At 37.8% G+C, this 20,311-nt stretch overlaps 1 protein-coding gene across 2 annotated transcripts in view; it reads left to right on the forward strand.

The window, feature by feature from the left end:
- Positions 1-20,311, forward strand: part of LPGAT1 (lysophosphatidylglycerol acyltransferase 1) — a 65,759-nt gene that overhangs the window by 19,738 nt on the left and 25,710 nt on the right. For both annotated transcript variants that reach the window (XM_064648301.1, XM_064648302.1), the window contains 3 exons: positions 7,287-7,405; positions 13,859-13,954; positions 16,977-17,250. In XM_064648301.1, coding sequence (XP_064504371.1) covers positions 7,287-7,405; positions 13,859-13,954; positions 16,977-17,250 — 489 coding nt within the window. The remainder of the gene's footprint in view (positions 1-7,286; positions 7,406-13,858; positions 13,955-16,976; positions 17,251-20,311) is intronic.

Below are 20,311 nucleotides of genomic sequence, written 5' to 3' on the forward strand. Positions count from 1 at the left end.
GAATGTGCTGTACAGCTTGCTCCTTCTGCGAGTGGTCTGACTCATGAGCATGAGGTACTTCAAAAGGTTTTCAGCACTCCATCTCCTTCTTCAGTCTTGCAGTTGCTTTTCTAAGAATAGAAGCAGCAAAACAGACAGCGGAGTTCCTTCTCAGCTGCTACAGTTTGTGCCCAGTATAGTCATGAAAGCTGACATCAATCACAGTCTTCATGTCTCACAGTTCCCATTTACCTGTGTGACTAAGAACACTGTCTTGTACTAACTTTTTGGAAGCAGTGACCACCATATGCAACTGGGGTTTTAGTGCCAATGATTGAAACTGTGAGCTGTGGGACATTTCAAGCAGTGTTATGGGAGCGGCATAAAATAACGGATAGAGAGACCTCCAGCAAAATGTGGAGGGTATGTCCAGTGCATGATGTGTTCTTGTAAGACTTAAGATACATTGGAACTATTCCTTAAATATCTGCTGTGATCGTAGCTTGTGTATTCTGTTAGATTCTGTTAATTTTAAGAGTTTTCTTAGCATATAAACCACTTGCCCAACATAATTGCCAAGAGCTGAAGCTCTTGAAATGTTATTGCCAGTACTGAGGGTGGTGGAAGAGGTTTGCTTCCCTGAAGGTGAGCTAAGGTTTTGCTGAGTATTGATTCTCATTCACATATGGGTAAAAGGAGCCCTCTCTTCAGCCACAAGAATCATCTCTTGTGCCTGTGAGTTATGGAACTCAAGTAAACTGTACCCCTGAGGTTTTGAACATGCACTCCAGGAAAATTAAGTCAGTCTTCAAAAACAGTCATTACTAGAACCTGTTTCTAAAAGGAATTGCTGTACTTTAGGAAAAACAGGATTCTTGGAATGGTTATAAAGGTGACAGAGCCCGGGCATCTCTGTTGTAATTGTCTCCTGTTTTTAACACCTCTAACTGTTGGTTAATTGAATTAAGAGTATGGGTTAACTTAAGGAACAAATATTGTGACTGCTAAAGTCCTCTTCTCCACAAAGCAGATCTGACTGTAAACTACAGAATGAGAGGGTGGAAACTAAGAAGAATAGAACTGAAAGCAAAAGGAAATTGTGTTGTTTCCTACAATTAAGTGTGGAGGTGTGCAAAATGGTTTGCTGCAGAAAAATGGAGATGGTGACTGGGACATCTTAAACCCAGCCTTGGTTTATTAACATGCACTGTAAGAACAATCTCCCTTTATTTACAGGCTTCCCTTCCCTAGCTGCTGCTTCTACCCTGACTTTTCTGTTGTGTTTTTCTTGATGGAAATAAAAGGATAAAATTTTCAGTGCAGGTCTGTTTATCATCATAAAATTTGAATCAAGTTATCTGTAAAAGATGCTCTTTTTGATATCAAAATCTTGTTTGAAGCTACATATTTATTATTGATATAATAACCTAAAGATATGTATATTACAATAGCATTGAAGTTGACAATACTTTTGTTAGGAAGGGCACAATTTTTAATAGCGAAAGGATAGCATGTTAAGTGAAGCTGTGTTTACTGAGATATGATATTGTGTGTATGTTCTTCCCTTCCTTTTCTGTGCTGTACTTTTATTCATTTTCTCTATGTCTTGTGTGTACTTAGAGACAAGAAATGAAGTTTTCCTTGGCAGTATGAATTTTGGAAGGAATGGTTGGGATTGGAAGAGCTATTTTTCTCTTTTCAATAGTGTGTGTCTGATTTTATATAGGTGTTTTAAAATACCTTCTAAACCTACAGTACATGCTTAAGAAATGTAAAAAAACTGTAAAATGTAACTGTATGCAACTTTGCTTAGTCCTTTTTTTCTTCTTTTTTGCTGTATGCAACCAATTTCCAGAGATTTAACCTTTTTATTAAGGGGAAAAAACACCTTTAGCATGTCTTTGTCTTTTTTTTATTTGTTGTAATGCAGTGTAGTCATCATGGTAAGTAGTATTTAACCTCTGGCATCACTTCTGGGATTTCTTACTGCCAACTATCAAAGAATCCCATCTACAAAGGAGAGACAAATGAGTTTAACAACTGTACATAGCTGCTGTAGCAAAAACATGCTTTGACGAGTCATTTGTGAATAACAGGAAAGCAGGATTGCAACTTGCCAGACATAAATGATTGAGTAAGAGGAGGAGTGTTTAAAACATAGAAACCTGGTTGTCATGGGTTGCAGTCACTATTAAATACCTAATAATAACATTCCTTCTGTTAGAAAGCAGGCTGACTCTTGAGGAAGCAAAGGAGTCTGTCTCTCAGTAATGCTGTTTATTTGTGGTACTGTTCAGTTCCAAGTGTTACCAGTCTGCAGCTTCTTGGAACAAACTTTCATGAAGTCTTGCATCATGGGTGCAAGTGATTACAAGTGATCAGAAAAAAAAATAAACTAAGGATATGTTTAAAAATGCAGGGTCCTGCAGCTGGGGAGGAATAATCCCATAACACCAGCACAGGCTGGGGGCTGACCTGCTGGAAAGCAGCTCTGGGGAGAAGGACCTGGGGGTCCTGGTGGACAACAAGCTGTCCCTGAGCCAGCAGCGTGTCCTTCTGGCCAAGAAGGTCAATGGTGTCCTGGGGTGCATTAGGAAGAGCGTTGCCAGCAGGTCAAGGGAGGTGGTCCTGTCCCTCAGACCTAGTGAGGCACGTCTGGAGTGCCGTGTCCAGCTCCGGGTCCTCAGTACAAGAGAGACATGGAGCTCCTGGAGCTGGTTCAGTGGAGGGCAACAAAGATGATGAGGGGACTGGAGCATCTCTCTTATGAGGAAAGGATGAGAGGGGACCTCATCAATCTATTTAAGTATCTGAAGGGAGCATGCCAAGAGGATGGATCCAGGCTCTTCTTGGTGATGCCAAGCAGTAGAACTAGAGGCAATGGGCAGAAACTGTTGCACAGGAAGTCCCACCTGAATATGAGGAAGAACTTCTTAACTGTGTGGGTGACCATGTGCTGGAACAGATCACCCAGAGAGGTTATGGAGTCTCCCTCACTGGAGGTATTCAAGAATTGCTGGGACACAGTCCTGCGCAATGTGTTCTAGGATGACCCTGCTTGAGTGGGGACGTTGGACAAGATTGACCCCCTGTGGCCCCTTCCAGCTTTACCCATTCTGTGATTCTGTGAGAAGTTCTAGAGAGAAAGTTCTTAACTTCTCCAGTTTCTAGGCAGAGTTGTGAATATTGTGTTTACTGAAATCCCTATGGCAAATGAAGTAGATATACAAATCAATTATATGTTAACATATACTGTAACTTTATGGTGATTTACCCAGCTGTTTTAAGGGTTTGGGCTTTTTAATAGTTGTAATTAGAACGCTTAAAGACTTCCCGTGATCTTGCCAGAAAGTATCAATCTTTTAAAACCCAATGGATTTTGAAATAATAAATTAGGACTTAAGTTGTTATGATGCCAAAAAAATGTATGCCAATTCTTATGGTACAGACTGTAGTGAAACTATTGACTATAACAAAAAATTCAGAGCATTTTTTAAGTTTTAAAATGCAGTATGCAAAATGAAGTTTTTCCTATTAATGGCTAGGCAGTTACACAGAACACTAGACTGCCATTCTTGCCAGGTATATCCAAAAGTATAAAATAAATCTACTGAATTGTTAGTTAGCTGAGTAGTCATTTGCCCAGCCTAGTGGCGTACTGCAATTAAAGTGCTTGAATATTTATTCAGAGCATCGCTTGTATGCACACAGTTACATTAAGAACATGATTACAAAGTAGCCAAGTGTTCTGAGAACTCTCAATAGCTACATTTAGATGTCTAATAGTTCACTAAAAACATGGAAAAAACTTTTATTGCGTTTATTTTCTTCATTAGGCTCTGCAAGGATTAGCTTGTAAAAAGCTAAATCTGCAGCTCATTATATGAAATATTTGCTTGATGTTTTAGATCTTGGACTTCTTGTTATGAGAGAGAGGGATAAATATTTCTGTCTTAGGGCTCATGTAATTGCAAGTATACTTGTCTTCATTCTTTCCCAGAGAAGGCCTTTGCTACAACCCTAAGTCACAAATCAAGTGTCTCTCACAGCTAAGTCACTTCTGTCTTACCATGTTAAACTGATTTCCTGGGCTTTCCTTCCTTTATGTTATTTTACTATGTTAAACTGCATTTGCAGAAGTCCAGCTATTGCCAGGCTGTTGTCACAGAACTGGTATCATTATAAAATACGCTCTGGCAATAAAAGAAGCTGTGGAGGAATGTTTGCTGGATTTCAGACCCCCAAATGACAAATATTTGTCTTTGAAGCTTTTTTTGTCTGGTTACAGTGGAGCAAAGCAGAGTTGCTGGTTCTGCTGCCATGCAGCTGAGGTTTTGATTTGAATGTTTCCAACTGCAGTGGAAGAATGTAATAGCACAAGTATTTCTTAAAGCAAAAGATTCTCCTTTGGAAAATTTCAGTGTGGTGAGAAAATTGAAGACAAGCATTTATTCCTCCCGCTGATTTTAAAGGGACACTGTGAACTTAAAATTCTAGATACTTGAGGGTTTGGGTTTTTTCTTCTTTAAAAAATTATAGTAATGGCAGTGGTTTTTCTGCATACTTTTGTGGTTTGCTGTTCTGTTTCTGATCCAGAAATGCTCTGTGAAGGACTTGCACAAAGTGATTCTTTTCTCCTTGATAATCAGGTCAATCAATTGACCATAAAGCGTTATTAAGCACAAGAGACAGCCTGATTGCCTGAGGAGAATTGACAGAGGGAAAGAAAAGAAGCTAGAGGAGGGCTAGCTGATTCACTGTGATTTAATAACCTACTACTTGTCAGCTGAGTGGCAGAAGTTGAGCTATTACCCTGGCTGGTTGGTAGATAAAATGAATTGAGTAAATCAATTCAAGAATTAAATCAAACTTTATTTTTCTTTTACCTTGCATTTGGAGTGGGACAACAGAGCCCATCTTTTTTCTTACTTGTCATCTGAAGTTTGTTAGTGCATCGTAAGCTGGTTGTGGATTTAACAAGAGTAGGTAAAATAGACACCACAAACTTTTTTCCTGTGTTTCTTTGACTGGGGCATATCTGAAAGTTTCAAAGTCAGACATTGATCTTCACCTAATATGTTAAAAGTGTACTTTTTTCTAGCAAATTAAGCTCCGTAAGGTCTACTCTTCAGTTGTTTTCAATTGAGTGCTGCTTCTCATGGCTTACATTGTTCAGTCATGAGCTTTATTTTAATCCTTCAGAAAGTTCGATCTTTGAATCAGTTTTGAAGATTAAAAATAGTTGCTTTTTAAATTGTTCTAAAGTTGAAATGATTAGTACTATAAATTGATATGTTCCAGGGAGGTATCTATAGTAAAGTATTGCATTTTTTTTCTCCGAGTGATCTAGAAATAAATTAGTTTTATTTGGAAATAATTAGGTGTGAGAAACCTGATTTTGCACATGCTTAATGTATTTAGTGCTTAGTTTTTATTACTTTTAATAAGACACAGTTCAGTAAGAAGGTTGGATATTGGCTGCTTAATAAAGACACCGAAGCAATAATTTCAAAGTCAATATGTGGTTGATTTGTTTTTCTTTAAAACAATTCTCATTTTTGTCTTAGTTTCTTGCCCTGTGGGATGCTGCCATAGCCAGATATGTGAAATACTTGATAAGGGAGGTGCACAGGCAACTATGACTGCCATGTCAAAGCATTTTCCAACTTCCATAGAGTTAGGCCATCAGAGGAAATTCACACATAGTGAGAAGGAGGCATAAAGGAAATGTCCAAGTTCATGTTGAGAAAAGTAAGGAAGGATCTGTGCTTAGCTCGCCTGGGGAAAGGAAAGGAGGTTGACCATTATGGAATGAACAGCCCTCCTCGCTTTCGTATCTCTAATCTGATTTTATCTACCTGTGACAAAATACAGCATTTTATTTTTTTGCTTGGTGTTCAAGTCTCAATTCAGTACTAATTTGGGAGCCATTAGAAAGTAATAGAAGTGGCCATTTTCAAAAGTGTGATGGTAATTGATTTCTGCAAGAATAGGGAAGCTATGCATGGATTATTGCTTTTTGTTTTGAGTGTGTAGCCTATTACCTTTGCATCAGTTAAACCATGTATTAAAAGACAGATAGTAATGAAGTAATTGTCCTGTGCTGAGAGTTGTTCACTGCCTGGAAACCTGTTAATAACAGTACAAAAGATTCAGTAGTACAGGTGAAATATTTCCTTTGTTGTCAGAACTGAAGATAACAGCCAATAAGAACCATTTAAGATACTGAACAAACACAGAAAAATAACTGTATCCTACATACGTGGACAATGCATCTTACTTTTGGAACTTCACAGAGTTCCTCTGCCTGCCCATCCTTTCCCTTTAGCTGTCATTGCAGTAACCACCCCTTGTATTGAAGAGACCCAGTCTCTACTCACTTGTCTCTTTGCCCCAGTAACAGCATTAGACGTATTTTGGTCTTTAAATTTGCAACATACACTTTCTAGTTTTCCATCCTGTGTTCTTTGGGAGGCAGTCTTCTCTTTCTCCACTTGGTTACTTTGTGATGATGGAACTAGCAATTTTTAACCCCTCTTCCTTATCTCAGCATGGTTTTGCTAGTCAGTGTAAATGTTGGATGATCAACAGCTGTATCTTTGTCCTGTCATCATTCTTGCCACTGAAGCATTTGGTCTCTGGTCTACGAAATAGTGACCAATAGTTTCTGTTATCTGAACAGCATTTTCTGAACCCACTTTCTTGCCTTTAGCTGACTTGGTTAGATTTGAATGACTGAGTTTGTTTAATGTAGCATTTTAAACCTAATGACCCAACTACGGATTTTTTTGGTTTGCTTTTACTGGAGCTGAATAACAATAGTAAGTGTAGAAATGAAACAAATCTGCTAAGTTAAAAAAAAAACCCTAAAGCAAACAGCCAACAAAACCCACTTTCAACAACAAATTCTTTTTTTTTTTTTTTTTTTTTTTACATCTAATGAGGTGAGATAGATGAATATGAAAGCTGGGTCAAAAGCTTATGTAATTTTGAGACCCTAAATATAGAACGGTGTGATGACACAAAAAGATCAATCTCCATGCACATGTTCTGATAGAGTATTTTTGTTTTGTTCTTATTCTGCGCATGCAATTTAAAACTAAGCTGGACACCCCCCTGCTTGGAAAAATGGTCTTGCTAATATTCCTACCTGATGCTATGTGCCAATTTAAATTGACATGTAGCATGTAGGTTTTTTATTATAATTGTCTGGGTGTGGGGTCTTTTTTTATTGTTTTGTTGATAGTAAAATTTCCCTGTGCTCATTGTAAAATTTACCTTTTTTTATTTTTTTTTATTTTTAATAGTAGTGGAATGGGGTGATGATGTTAAAGCAGTATCAGAAGATGAAGCCATGGTGCTGGTGAACCATCAAGCAACGGGTGACGTCTGCACTCTGATGATGTGCCTTCAGGATAAAGGCACGGTAGGCTACAACTGGGGCATGGGAGAGCTTCTGTGTGTGCAGTCTGTTCCCTTGGGAATGCTTCCATCTGTGTGCAGTACTGATGGCTGACTTGGGGGTGTTAATCCACCAAATAATCTGAAGGCCCTGAGTAGGAAGCTTTTTGTTTAGATTTGGTCTAATGTGACAGCCAGTAGCTTGGATCAGGTCTTAGACCGTAAACGTTGTTTTTGGAGAAGGTCAAATACGAGCTAAGTCACTGTGCATCCAGTCCAGGTTAACATAGAGGGAAGCAGATCTCCTGACAGGTAATCACGTACTTGGCTTTTTCTTCTCACCTCATGCCCTTGTGCAACTTATGCCAACTTTCCTCAACACAACACAGGTCTACCTTCTTGGTTATGACTTCATTTCAGCATGGATTTTTTCTCAAAGTTAGAAGCAAGTTGTGTATGGGATTTTGGTAGCAGTGAGGGCATCCCAAAACTAAGCTAGCTAGCTAAGTCCAGAATTGCTTGAGCTCTTATTTGACAAGCTCTTAAGCATTTCTTGGTGAGAAGTGCAACTAATGTAAATGGTTTCATGCTTTGCTGTTGAGAAAAGTCATGTCTAAGGAGTGGAAACTAGAGTATAGGATTTGAACAGGAAACAAAATTTACGTATAAATCAGGAAGAAGGGGATTGTGTATGATTAGGCTACAAAAGGAGGAAACATACCTGGCAAGCTGAAAAAATGCATCAGCTGTATCTTAGTGTTTTCTTTCTTGCACCCATACAGTGGAGAAACAAGGAAACAACTTCTTTTTGTTGCATCTGCACAACTTGTAACTGACACTATTTTTCTGAGCACATATAATATAGATTATGTATATATTGTATCTTGATCAGTGATTTATTGTTTTCAGGAAGTTTTAGAGATCTTACATATGACAACAGATTTAAAAAAAAAACTCCAAAAAAACGAAGTCAACAAAGAAACTATGAAAATGTTACTCAGGATGGAGCAAAGGCTCATTTCTTTCTTTCTACTATAGCCTAGAGCAGGCTGTTTTAAAAGTACTTTTAATTGCTTTCATTTCTTTTGGAATTGAGGAAGTTTGGTATATATGGTATTCTATACTGTACCCAAATGCGTAGAATGACAGAATAAACTCTTTAATTCCCTTGAATCAAAATTATGCATAGGACAATCTTGTCATAAAGATATCACTGTAAGGGTGTAGTCCTGTGGGTACGTGGTTGCGTATGATCTTGACGGTTCATGTCCAAGGTGTTTCAAATATCATAGAGCTTTATTAACTCATGTGTGTACTCTAGGTTGTATATATAAATCTAAGTCAAATTTATCCTGGTTGACTCCATAGCTTAAGTTTCAGTCAAGACAGAGTAAGTTTCACTGAATGTAATACATGTTAAAAATGGGGCAAGGCGTTGAGATCACAATAATGTTCACAATGCAAACTATTAGTTTTGTGTTTAGAAAAGCAAAACATTGTTAAAATCACTGGTTTTCCCTTAAATAGTTGTAAACATTGCTCTTGGAATGTACATGTCCAGAGCCTGGTATAGCTTTAATGGTTTTAGTTAATAAAGAAATAAAACAATATGAGCTTCAATGCATGCTTAGAATATAGCGTGACTAGTACAAGTGGCTAAAAGTAATGAGGAAGATTAGGATAGTTTATCCTTGCTAGAACTTGCTAAATCAGATGGTTTTAAATTGCTTGCTTCGTATTTCTGAACAGAAGAGAATTGTCTTGTCTTAGTGCCTGTGAAAGTACTGGGTGTGTGTGTGAAAATAAAGCTCCCTGTCCAAAAGGAAGTGGTACACAGTATTGCAACTGCTTAAATTAATCGGTTTTCTTGAAATCCAGTTTAAACTTAACATGGAGTCTTTCACAAGCTTGATACTCATCTGTTAGTAGCAAGACAGTAATTTTCAAGAATTATTTTTCTTTTGTTTAGAAGAGTTAAGCTGCACTAGTTCCTAAATACTTTACCACTCAGACAACACTTTTTAGGTCTCAAAGCATTTTCAGAGGTGAAAGGCTCACTTTCATTTCACACAGACGGGCATACTAACAAGTACAACAGCACAGCTTAGCAAAGGTGGCCTCTCGGCAGTGATTCTGCAGTGGCAGACATAGGGACATCCTTCCTCCTGTGGCAGTCCAAAATTTCTTTTGCTTGCTTTTGCCAGTCAATGCAGGCTGAAAACAGATATAATCTGCTTACTGTTTATGCTGCTTTAAAAAAAACAAAAAAAGTTAATTTAAGACATCAGAAGTGTTCGATTTAAAGTTCTGTGTTTTTTCTGTGTATTGAGGACTGAAACAGTCTTGCAGCTTGACAGGGTTTCCTAAGGATCATGTCGAGAACTATGATGGTGTTTTTTTCCAGTGTTTTATAAAATGTTACATACAAATGATAGTGCAGGCTATCTGTTTTAAGCAAATTTAATCTTTCTAAGAAGTAAGCTAAAATACACATGCTAAAATGTATCTAGTCTTTCAGATTCACTTATGTGAGTAAAAACCCAGGATCTCTTATTAGGGAAGTGGAACTTTTAGCTAAAAGTTAGAATTTTTGTGGAAGGATTGGACTGGTTTTGTTTGGTTAATACAGGCTACCACAAGACAAGCCACACAGTAAGGTTTCAGGTGAACCAGAAGTGAATTAATTACACTTTTTATACAGTTCAGGAAATGGTTCCAATTTCTTTGTGAAAATAAGTGTTAAACCAAATTTAGTGAGTTAGTTGTGGTCTCATAAACATTAAAGGTTATGTGTTTAACAAAAAGAATTAGGTTGAAATGCTGCTATTACTGCTTTCTGACTGGATTAGGACTGATAAATGAGGCTCTTTTTTTCTTATTTGGAACAGAAAGCAGTGCTAGGAAGGGTGCAGTGGAGACAAAAAAGTAGAGCTTGCAGCTGTTTGAGTGCAGATTTCAAGACATGCATTCCCAGGTTTCATTGTTAAGTTAGAGGTGCTTGAAAGATGAAAGTCAGTCTATCCAGGTTGCTTCGTTATGAAATCTGTGTAGAGGGAAATGAAAGTGAGTCTGTGAATAGAAGGCACCTAGATTTTTTCCTATAATTGGTAAAAGCTTTTTCTACCTTCTGAACTTATTTAAGCAGGAAGGATGAAAGAAAAAGGACCTTAAATGACATCCAAAAATTCTTCATATCCGTAAACAACTATGAATGTGCTCAAAACACTTCTGAATGTCTTTGCTTAAACCTCCTTGAAAATGCAAGTGATAAGAGACTCATCTGATAAGCGTTGTTTCATTCCTGAGGATACTAAATAGAATAGTCACCACCAGTATCTTGCAGTGTCCTCTATTCTGCCCTTGGTGACAGAACAGAATGAATATCCATTAATCTAGTTTGCCTTTTGATTGCAAACGAGATAATTGTGTCCTATTCTTTGAACTCCTTTTTGATTTCATGTCTTAGAGTTCATAAATAAAAATATTTCCTCTTTGTGCTTCTTACTGTCAAGGCTTATAGGCAGATTTATTATCACTGGATTCTGGAGTTTTTCGCTTTGTAGCCCACACACAGCAAACTGCCTGTATGTTTTGTCTTAATTATAACTTACATGTGACATTTATCTGTGACACAATCATGTCATTCCTTCTCAGAAAGACTGAGGAAGTCCAGGGATGCTAGTTAGAAGTACTGTGTCACCTAAAATGTGGTGAGTTGGACTTCAGATTCTGAAGAGCAGTGATCGACTTTCAGGGTAAACCTACCATCATCTAAAGAAAAAGACAATAAAAAGTGGTATGGTAGGGGAGAAGCCCTGGCATTGCTGGGCAAGAGTTCCTCCTCCAGGATTTTCATAGAACATCTAGGAACCAGTGTTGACTCCTCAAAAGACGTTTTCTTTCAGAGAAGCAGATAATTAAGCTTGCTTATCTCCTCCAGTAAAATAGATTATGTTGGTGTAACTTCTGCTTGATATAATAGAACAACAGTTGTCAAAATACCAAAGTAGTAGATGAACACTGACAGACCTGAGTACTGCTGCAGGCTAAATCGTAATTAGTGAAACGTTGTTGATGTTTTTATCCAAGGATATGGTTCCCTACACCAGCCTGTCACCATTGGGCTGATGCGTGGGCATAAACTCACTGTAGTGCCTTGAAGAGCAGTAACACCTCTCAGTGATGCCTTTTTTTAACTCTTGTCCTTAGGGTACACCTTTTCTTTCTTTTTTTCCCCTCCCTAAGGCATTTTAATTTACTGAAATGGAAAGAATGTGAATATCTGCAGAGAAGAATTGTTGCTTTAAGATCTTGCCTTTTATTTTCCGCAGGCCTGGAGATAGCTGTAGGATAAACCATTTCCCCAGTATTAGTCTCCAGTGGGGGATTGTGTCTAGGAAACAATTTTTCTTTTGTCACTCACAAATACGTAGTGTGCCTTTGTTCCTTTGGATGTTCAGGAATACCATAGGAATACTATCTACTAAGGAATAACATGGGCATACAGGAAGCATTGGCATACTAGCATGTCACGGAGAAGAGGTGAATGCTTGTTTCCAAAGCAGAACCTTTCATATCTTTGAGAGCAGTCCTTTTCTCTCTGTGATTTCCACATATGCTAGAGGGTCCAGAAATGGGTGCTTTTGCATTCAAGATCTGGTACTTGGTAGCATTAAAACAAAAGTTAAGATCATCTTCATGTGCTCTTAGGTGAGGCTAGATGGCTTCTAAATGTGACATTCAGATTTTGCTGGGGCATCATTTTATGTCTGAGGCTATAATGTCTTACAGGTTCTATGACAGGTTTGCTCTTACACATGTGTAAAAACTTCACTTTGCCGGACATCTGACTTCAGTTTTTTACAGATAAGTAAGAGAAATGGGCTATGTGACAGTTACCTTTCTCCAGATATATAACGCACAATTCACTTATAGCTTCTGTGGTCAAAAGTGAGAATAGGTAATGAGAACACTCAAAGAGATAATTAGATTTCTCTGGAAGAAAGACTTAACAATACATGCAGTTCTAGATAGAAATTGCAAATTATAGAGCTGCTTTTACAAAACAGAATTCCTGCATAAAGTGTGATCTGCTTCTTTCTACAAATTCCATGTAGACATATGAAGATGTGGAAACAAGTAAAACCTCACTGTATCAAACTATTTTCTTAGAAATACTTTGAAGGCATGGATGTGGAGTCTGAGTATTCCAGTTACTGTGCAAGCCTCTGGGTGTTTGGAGAGTACACTCAAGTAGTAGATGTAATTGACTAATATATAAATAATACATTAGTTTTTCTAGAGGAAATCTTCATTTCTTAGTCTACTTTCTTTCTGTCTTTGCTTGAAAGTATGTGTTGTAGGCAACTGAAAGATGCAAAGCAGAAGGTGCCTGAATGATCATCTGACTACCAGCGAAATGTTGCGGTTCTTCATATTATTTTTTTTATGATGATAAATGGAAGAGTACTGTGTTACATGACTTCAGGTGTCACTTAACTTCAGTCAGTCTTGGTGTGGCCTCCCAACATAGGGAAGAGTAAAGGCAGCTGGCCTAGTCCATGACTGAGAGCGTGTAAGAGACGCTGGATTTTCCAATTTAGGAAACCTAATTCCTACCCCTCTCAAAATCTGCATGTAGCATAGAAGGGAATAGAAGGGAATAGAAGGGAAAGACCTTGTGAGAGGGGAGGCTTTTCCCTTCTGTTGCTTACTTCACTGGGAGTAATTATTGTGTTTTAAATCTCGAAGGATTGAGCAGGTAAAGAATCTGCCTTTGCTGTCCTGCAAGAAGTAATGGTATAAGTGAATCTAGTGGCTCAGCCTTTGCTTTTTGCCTTCTCACCGTGCTGCTTGGCTGAGACAAGGAATAGGATGTAATTAAATTCTCAGGGATGCATGTGGCTGCTCTACCATGAGAGACATTGCTAATGGCATGTGGGCTGTACAAAGGTCTTAGTGAATGCTGCTGTTCAGAGACTGAGAGCATATGGAGCACATGCACATCAGAAGCGTGAGAACAGCATGACCTTATCCCCAAAATTGCCAAGTACAAAATAACGTAAGGAAACTTGCCTGTGTGGTAGATGTAAAACAGTTGGAGGTTTCAAATACAATTGTATTGTTTTGTGTACTTTAACAAACACTGAAAATGGTTTTAGCTTGCAACTGGCTTAAAATTGTGGTGGTGTGTCAATAAGAAGCATTACACTACCTGTGTGAAAAGGTAGAGTAGAAATAACTAGCATATGGCTAATGTTTTAGAACTCTGTGTTATATTACAAAAAGGCAGTTATTTAATCCTTCTCTTGAGGGAGAAGTGTAGCACCTGTGTTGCTCTATACTTTGGAACATAAAGGACTTTATTCTATATATTTGCTAGTTTTGTTGCTGTTGCAAGAGTGACAAGAATGTGAGCAGAATAGATGTAATTCTCTGCAATTGATATTTACTAAACTTTTTTTTTTTTACTTTTCAGGTTGTCCGTCAGATGATGTGGCTGATGGATCATATTTTTAAGTATACAAACTTTGGCATTGTGTCTCTAATCCACGGAGACTTCTTTATAAGACAGGTAAATGGAAACACATAATAGTGCTCTGATTTATCCTTATATTTGGAACATTGTGGTGTTGTGGGACTTACTTGTTAGCGCCTGGATGGTTTGCAGGATGAAATAACTATGCTTTGAAGTTTATATTTGGGGAGGTCTTCATTCGGAAACTGCTTTATTTTCCAAGCTAACTTTATTATTTGCTTGGACACGAATGTCTATGGAATCCAGTTGTGATGGGAGCCTATTATGAGAGTGGTGTTCGAGGAAAATACATGGACAGTACTTTTTGTCTCTGTGTTTCTGAGCACCTGTCGTTGTCGTCACCTCTTGTCTTTCCTTAGGGATCTTGAAGCCGTGCAAAGTCTGGTTAAGTCCATGTTCTGACTGTCAGTTTCAAATAAGGAAAGGCAGGACTGTCCCTTTTGGTGGTGACATGGTAATGGACCAGTTCGAGGTGGTGATGGACCTGCATAAATAGTAATTAATTTATTTTTTAAGGTTAGTTATTTTTTGAGCATCAGGAAAGAATGTCTGTTGAACTCAGCAAGGGAAGTATTGAGTGAAAGCCTCAGATTTTTTCATACAGTCTGGGCGGGGTTTTTCGTTGTTTGGTAGCCTGTGCTCTAAAAGTAGAAACTTGGATAATGATAAGCATGAACCTGCTGCAGTCTTGTATACTAGATACGACAGTTCACATGTTTTTTCCTCTCCTTATTTTTATTTGTCTGGACATAAAATGTATGGGCAGCCAGAGAGAATTAATGAATTATCACTTTGCAGAGAAGGAGGAGCTAATTTTCTCAGAATGAAGTAAAGAAATACTTAATCAAAGCTGTAGGCAGACTAGAGGCATGGCTAGAAAACCTCAGGCAAAATTAGGTAATAAAACAAAGGTCTCTAGAGGTATATACAACTGTATACTGTGAGAATATGGAAAGGAACAGGATGTGACACTGTGTAAAATACAAATCTGTTTCAGTAGTTAGAATTCACAAGATGCACATTTTGAGGTACACACGGCTGTCAGCTTGTAGTTGTAACTTCTGAATGTAGTGTTGCAATTCCAGTTAAAAACCCAAGCCATTACTGAGTGGCAAAATCTAAGGCTTTTCTTTATTTTTGTAAAGTGGCTCACATATGCAACATCAGAAATAAAATTATGTCATCATGAGTCTAAATATAAACCAGTTGAAAATAAAATGTTTCTTGGCTTTTAGTTAGCCTTTGGGTATAGCAAAAACAGTTTAGGTGAGTAAGTAATGGTCCTTTGCCTAGCTCTAGAAAGGCCCTAGTAATATTTGGATGAGCAAATACTTCGGTTTTTTCCCTATAAAATATTATAATTTGATCGTGGTGCAGTGCATCCTGTTTGTTAAAAATGTACAGTAGCCTCATTTTCATGACCAGAGCCAATGGCAGTTTTAGGAATCCCTCTGAGGTCGACTGGAAGTTGAGTAGTGTTTTCTCCCGAGACTGTTGGTAACTTGCCGTATTGGTGGTACAAAAGCACATGGCATTCTAAAGAGTTTGTCAGCAGCCTGCTACTACCTGTCTTCTTTCCTATAAAGGAAAGATGGCTGAGCCTGTTCCTTGTGATGATGATCAGCTAGCCATGGTCTTCAAGAATTGGTTGTGTTAAGGAGCTGCTTCTACTTCTGTATGAATTACTTCCTCTTCTTTCTGGAGAGTGTATTAACTGCTTTTTATCTTCCAGGGCTCCTCAGTGTTCCACTAAATATGGTTGCTTTTAAACATTCCGCTCTTTTCAACTATTCCAGTAAACTTTCCTCTATTGCAGCAGCATCTTAAAGCTCAGGATATTGGCTAAACCACAGTTTGTTCACCAGTCATATTTGTTAGTTTTTTTTAGGTTTTGGAGAGTTCTAGTATCTAATGTGAAAAGTTTATTGTTCACTGCTCTTTTCTTGACTGTTATGCTATCCTGGAGTCCTGTGGTCTGATGAGAAAGGACTGGTTTAACTGAGGAACTTTTGTATTGCTCTTTAATTGCATTAATATGAGCAGGCAGAGCTTTTTACTTCCCTCTCATGAGGTAAGTTGGAAGTGAGACTTAAATCTAGGAGAAACACTTTCACAAAACTCATCTTCAATAAAATATTGTTTCTTGTTGCCTTTCACTCAACCCCTCTCTTTCCTTCTTCCTTCCTCTGCCAAAAAAGCTCAACCAACCACCACAGAGTGCAAGGTTTGTGTCAGTTTTGTTGACATTTCAGAGAATTAAAATCGCCTCTGCTGAGGAGAGCTTTCTTTGGACTCCTGTGTCTTTTGACTGATTTGACAAAGTCACTTCGGAGCACTCTGAAATGATAATTAATGTAAACAGATTCCTCTGAAAAATTGGGTAGCTTGCTCTTGGTGTGTGCAGAGATGGGAAGAGAGAAGATTGTTATTGAAGATATTTCTGCAGTAATTAAGAAATGTACTTACTGTCTTAAGTGACAAAGTTGTGCTAATAGATCAAAGAGGAGAAATGAATGAGTCGTTCAAGCAGTGCAGATGTGAGTGAAATCTGTGGTCCTGCCATGGTAACTGAGCTGAGGCCTGGTCTGTCCGTGGTACCTCTGCAATTCTGGTGTGGGATGGGGGACGGGAGAGGTGCACGGGAGACAGTGTAAGCAGAGACATTGTTTGGCTTGCAGAAATTACTGATTAAACATAGACCTCAAAGTCATAGCTTGACCCCTAGACTGTGTTATAGAATTCAGTTTAGGAAATTCAGCTCTGGGCCCAGTAACAATGAGGGAATTCTGTAAATACATAAGTGAAGGTCCCACATACATTCTGGATGTCACTCTTGCAGAGAAGTCATCAAATCAGGAGCTTCATCTTCAATTTCAGGGGCTTTTTGTCAGCCTTTCTGTAAAGTGGCATTAGTTTGGCCACCAGGATGTACTCAAAGGAGAACATTGTCTTAGGGGCTTGTTTGTATCTATGAAAAGAGAGAAATCTTAGAAACAATATGTCTGGTGTTATTACTTTTAAGCATTCATTTTATTTAGATAATGTTTTGTCTTTGTAGGGAAGAACACACCGTGACCAGCAGCTTGTGTTACTCAAGGATCATCTAGAAAAATATTACAGGAGCCGCAATCGGAAATGGATTGTTTTATTTCCAGAGGGTGGCTTTCTTAGGAAAAGGAGAGAAACAAGCCAGGCATTTGCCAAGAAAAACAATTTGCCATTTCTTAAACATGTTACCTTGCCAAGACTTGGGGCAACACAAGTAATTCTGAAAACCCTTGTAGCACCACAAGAAAATGGAACTCCAGCCGGTGGAGATGCTGTGATAAAAGGTAAAGACCACTTCACTCTTCTGGGTAAAAAACAAATTGAACGTCAAAGGTTTGAGTTAAGAAAAACATTGTGTTGAATTGGTCTCTTCAAATGTCAAATACATTCAGAATGGACCATTGTATTTTATATAAATGTTTTCATATTTACTTTTAGTTCTGCTAACTTTATTTTTGACCTTGAGAAAAAAAAGAAGGAATGAAATTTTACTTTTAATTTGATTTATTCTGTGGTGTGGCTGCGTGAATGCGTGGCTTGGTTCACATGATGGGTAAAGCAGATACTGGAATAGGTCCCCAGAGTGAGCAAGAAGATGAGCTGCTCCTTTCAGCAAGATTGATGGTTTGCGCTGCTTTGTGATAGCATGGAATGATAGTAAAAGTATTTCTGGAATATACTATGTTCATATTTTTATTCCTAGCTTTAAAAGTTTCTTTGCATCCAGTGCTGTATACTTTATTCCTCCTCTTGAACTATTTTCTATGGAGTTCAAGTTATTCTCTTCTCTACAGATCTTTATGTTGACTGTCCATATTGTTACTGGAGTTAAGTCACTGAGTACTAGATTTGAAGGATTGTTTTGGCTGTCTTATGTCAGAAGAGTTAGGAGGGAATAAGGATATTCCTGCAGCATTATTGTTCTGGGGTGCCTGGGCTAGAGGAGGGTATAGCTGGGATATAAATGATGCCTGTAGTTATAGGACTTGGTGCTTCTAGTCTCTCAATTTTTAAAATTAATTTCTTGGCACGTTCAAGACCAAGGTTAGATCTTAACTTAGTTGTGGATTTCTGTTACTTATTATAGAAACAATGGATTGGGGGTTGTGGTAATTTCTTATCGATGAGTGGTGTTGGTGTTTCCATAGCCAAATTCTGATAATTGTTTAGTGATTTGAAACAAAGATCCATACTAATGAAGCCACATATGCAGAGGACTTCGGGGGGTTTTTCTGTCTGAAGTTCAAATTTCAGGGTTAGCAAGAACTCTTGTACAGAAATTGCTTCCAGATTTTTAATTTTTAAGTTATTCTTGTCAACATAGGAAATAAATTGAGATGATGTTCTTGCAGGAGTGAAGGTAGGATTTAAAATGAACTGAAAAATCAAGCTGTGGAATGCATCAGACTATTTCCTGTCAGGCAATATTCAGAAAAGAAAGGCTGAAAAAGCTGTTGTCATTAAACATTTTAGGTTTAAAAGAGAGAAACTGAATACCCCAGTCCTTGTTAAAAAGTTTTTTGAGGAGAAAAGTTTGGCCTGTTCCTGTTCTGTTTCTTCCCATCTCAAAGGCAAAAAGGTATGAAAAGTAAGAAGTTCCCCAAATGAATTACAAACCTTCTGGTTCTGGAAGGAGACCAAAAGCACTTGTCAAATACCAATTTTGTTTTCCTACTCTTAGATTGCTATCAACATAGCTGACCATCAAACCTGGCTTTTTTTTTTTTTTTTTTTGAGTAGCATGATTCAGACTCCAGAGAAATGAGCACTTGATTGTAGTTGACCTAACTGGATACTAAAATAAAGGAATTATCTCAGAAATAAAAAGGAACCATGTCTGTTCATCCTGTTTAAAAGACAGAAGAAAAGCTAAGTGGACAAAATAGGAACGAAACGTGTGGGTTTAGCTGTCATTTACTCATAGTAATGGGCTTGAAAACATACTAAAAAGGATGAAAAAGAAAAGTGAAAGTAAATTTTATATGCAAGGAAAAAGTAATGTTTGATAGGTAATGACACTGAGGTATTTTGTCCTTTCTTCTTTTAAGGTCACAAAAATGTTTCTAGCATTGTAAAACTTCCCTTTCAGAGATGTATGAAATGTAAATTCTTGATTTGTATCTTGTATAAAACATTCTTCCTCTAATCTTCTGCCCTTCAAAGGCTTTTACTGTTCTCTCGCCACATCAGAAAATGTTTGTGCAGTTCAATGAAATACAATTGTATAAATTAATAGGGTTATGTTTTAAAGTTAGAAGCCTAACAAGTTATTGATCATCTTTACTTTTAATCTCTTTTCTTTCCCTTTTTTTTTTAATCACATGAAAAACCCAGCTCAGTGAAATCAAGCTTGCATCCTCTTCAGGTTACTGTTGTTGAGTTGTGGGTGCTGGAGATAGATGTGGTGTATACAGTCAGGGTTTTGCCAGTGAATTCCATAGTGACTGTATATAAACTTTTTGTGCATTGTTACTGTGCTGCCTTGCTTGGGAAACGGGTTCTTTGTCAGTAGCATGGCACTTGAACTTCATGGTTCGTTGAAAACATTTTTCCTCTGCACCACTTCTTTTTGTGCTGTATTCTGGCTTACTTAACAGTGCTCCTGGTGTCCTGGGTTACCAAATTATTCAGCTTACTATAATAAGCTTTCTTCTCCATTATTTGTTATTCTCTCTGTCTTTTTGTTCCCACCAAGCTTTATTGATACTCATGGGAATTCACATTCCTCTCCCACCTGATTTTAGTTAAATTGATTTATAGATTAGAGTAACTCCTCATCAAAAATTATGTTCCCTTCCTGTGGAGTTTCCTGGGTAGCTGTGTTATGATGAGTCATGGTACACAGTTGTGGTGTTCTTGACTGCTGTCATTTTATTAGTACTTAATTCATTTTAAATGATCCTTGCAGCTTTTATACCATTCTACTTTCTGAGCTGAAATTGAGTATATACTGGGTGAAGGAAGAAAAGATGACAAAAGCAACTGTAATAAAAGATGATTCATTCTTAATATACTGTTATGCTGCACCGTATGTGGCACAAACCAAGCCAGATACAGTTGTTTGATCATGTCACACCCCAGCTCCTCAGCCCAGCTGGCTTTTGTTTGTCACATTTCACTGAAATTGTGGCCTTCAAGTGGTAGTTCAAGAATTGGGCTAATTGTAGCTCAGTGTTACATCATCTGTCCTTCTATATGGTCTTTAATCTGATTTATGTCATCCCTTTGGTAGAGGTGGGTTTATGTTGAGAAGTGTGAGGTTCAGTAACCTCCCCAAAAATTCATAAGTCTAATTATGCTACTAGTATTCTTAATATCCAATCCCCTTTTCAATTTATTTTTGTA

Source organism: Pseudopipra pipra, chromosome 3, assembly GCF_036250125.1.
Source record: "Pseudopipra pipra isolate bDixPip1 chromosome 3, bDixPip1.hap1, whole genome shotgun sequence".
Classification (NCBI taxonomy): Eukaryota; Metazoa; Chordata; class Aves; order Passeriformes; family Pipridae; genus Pseudopipra; species Pseudopipra pipra.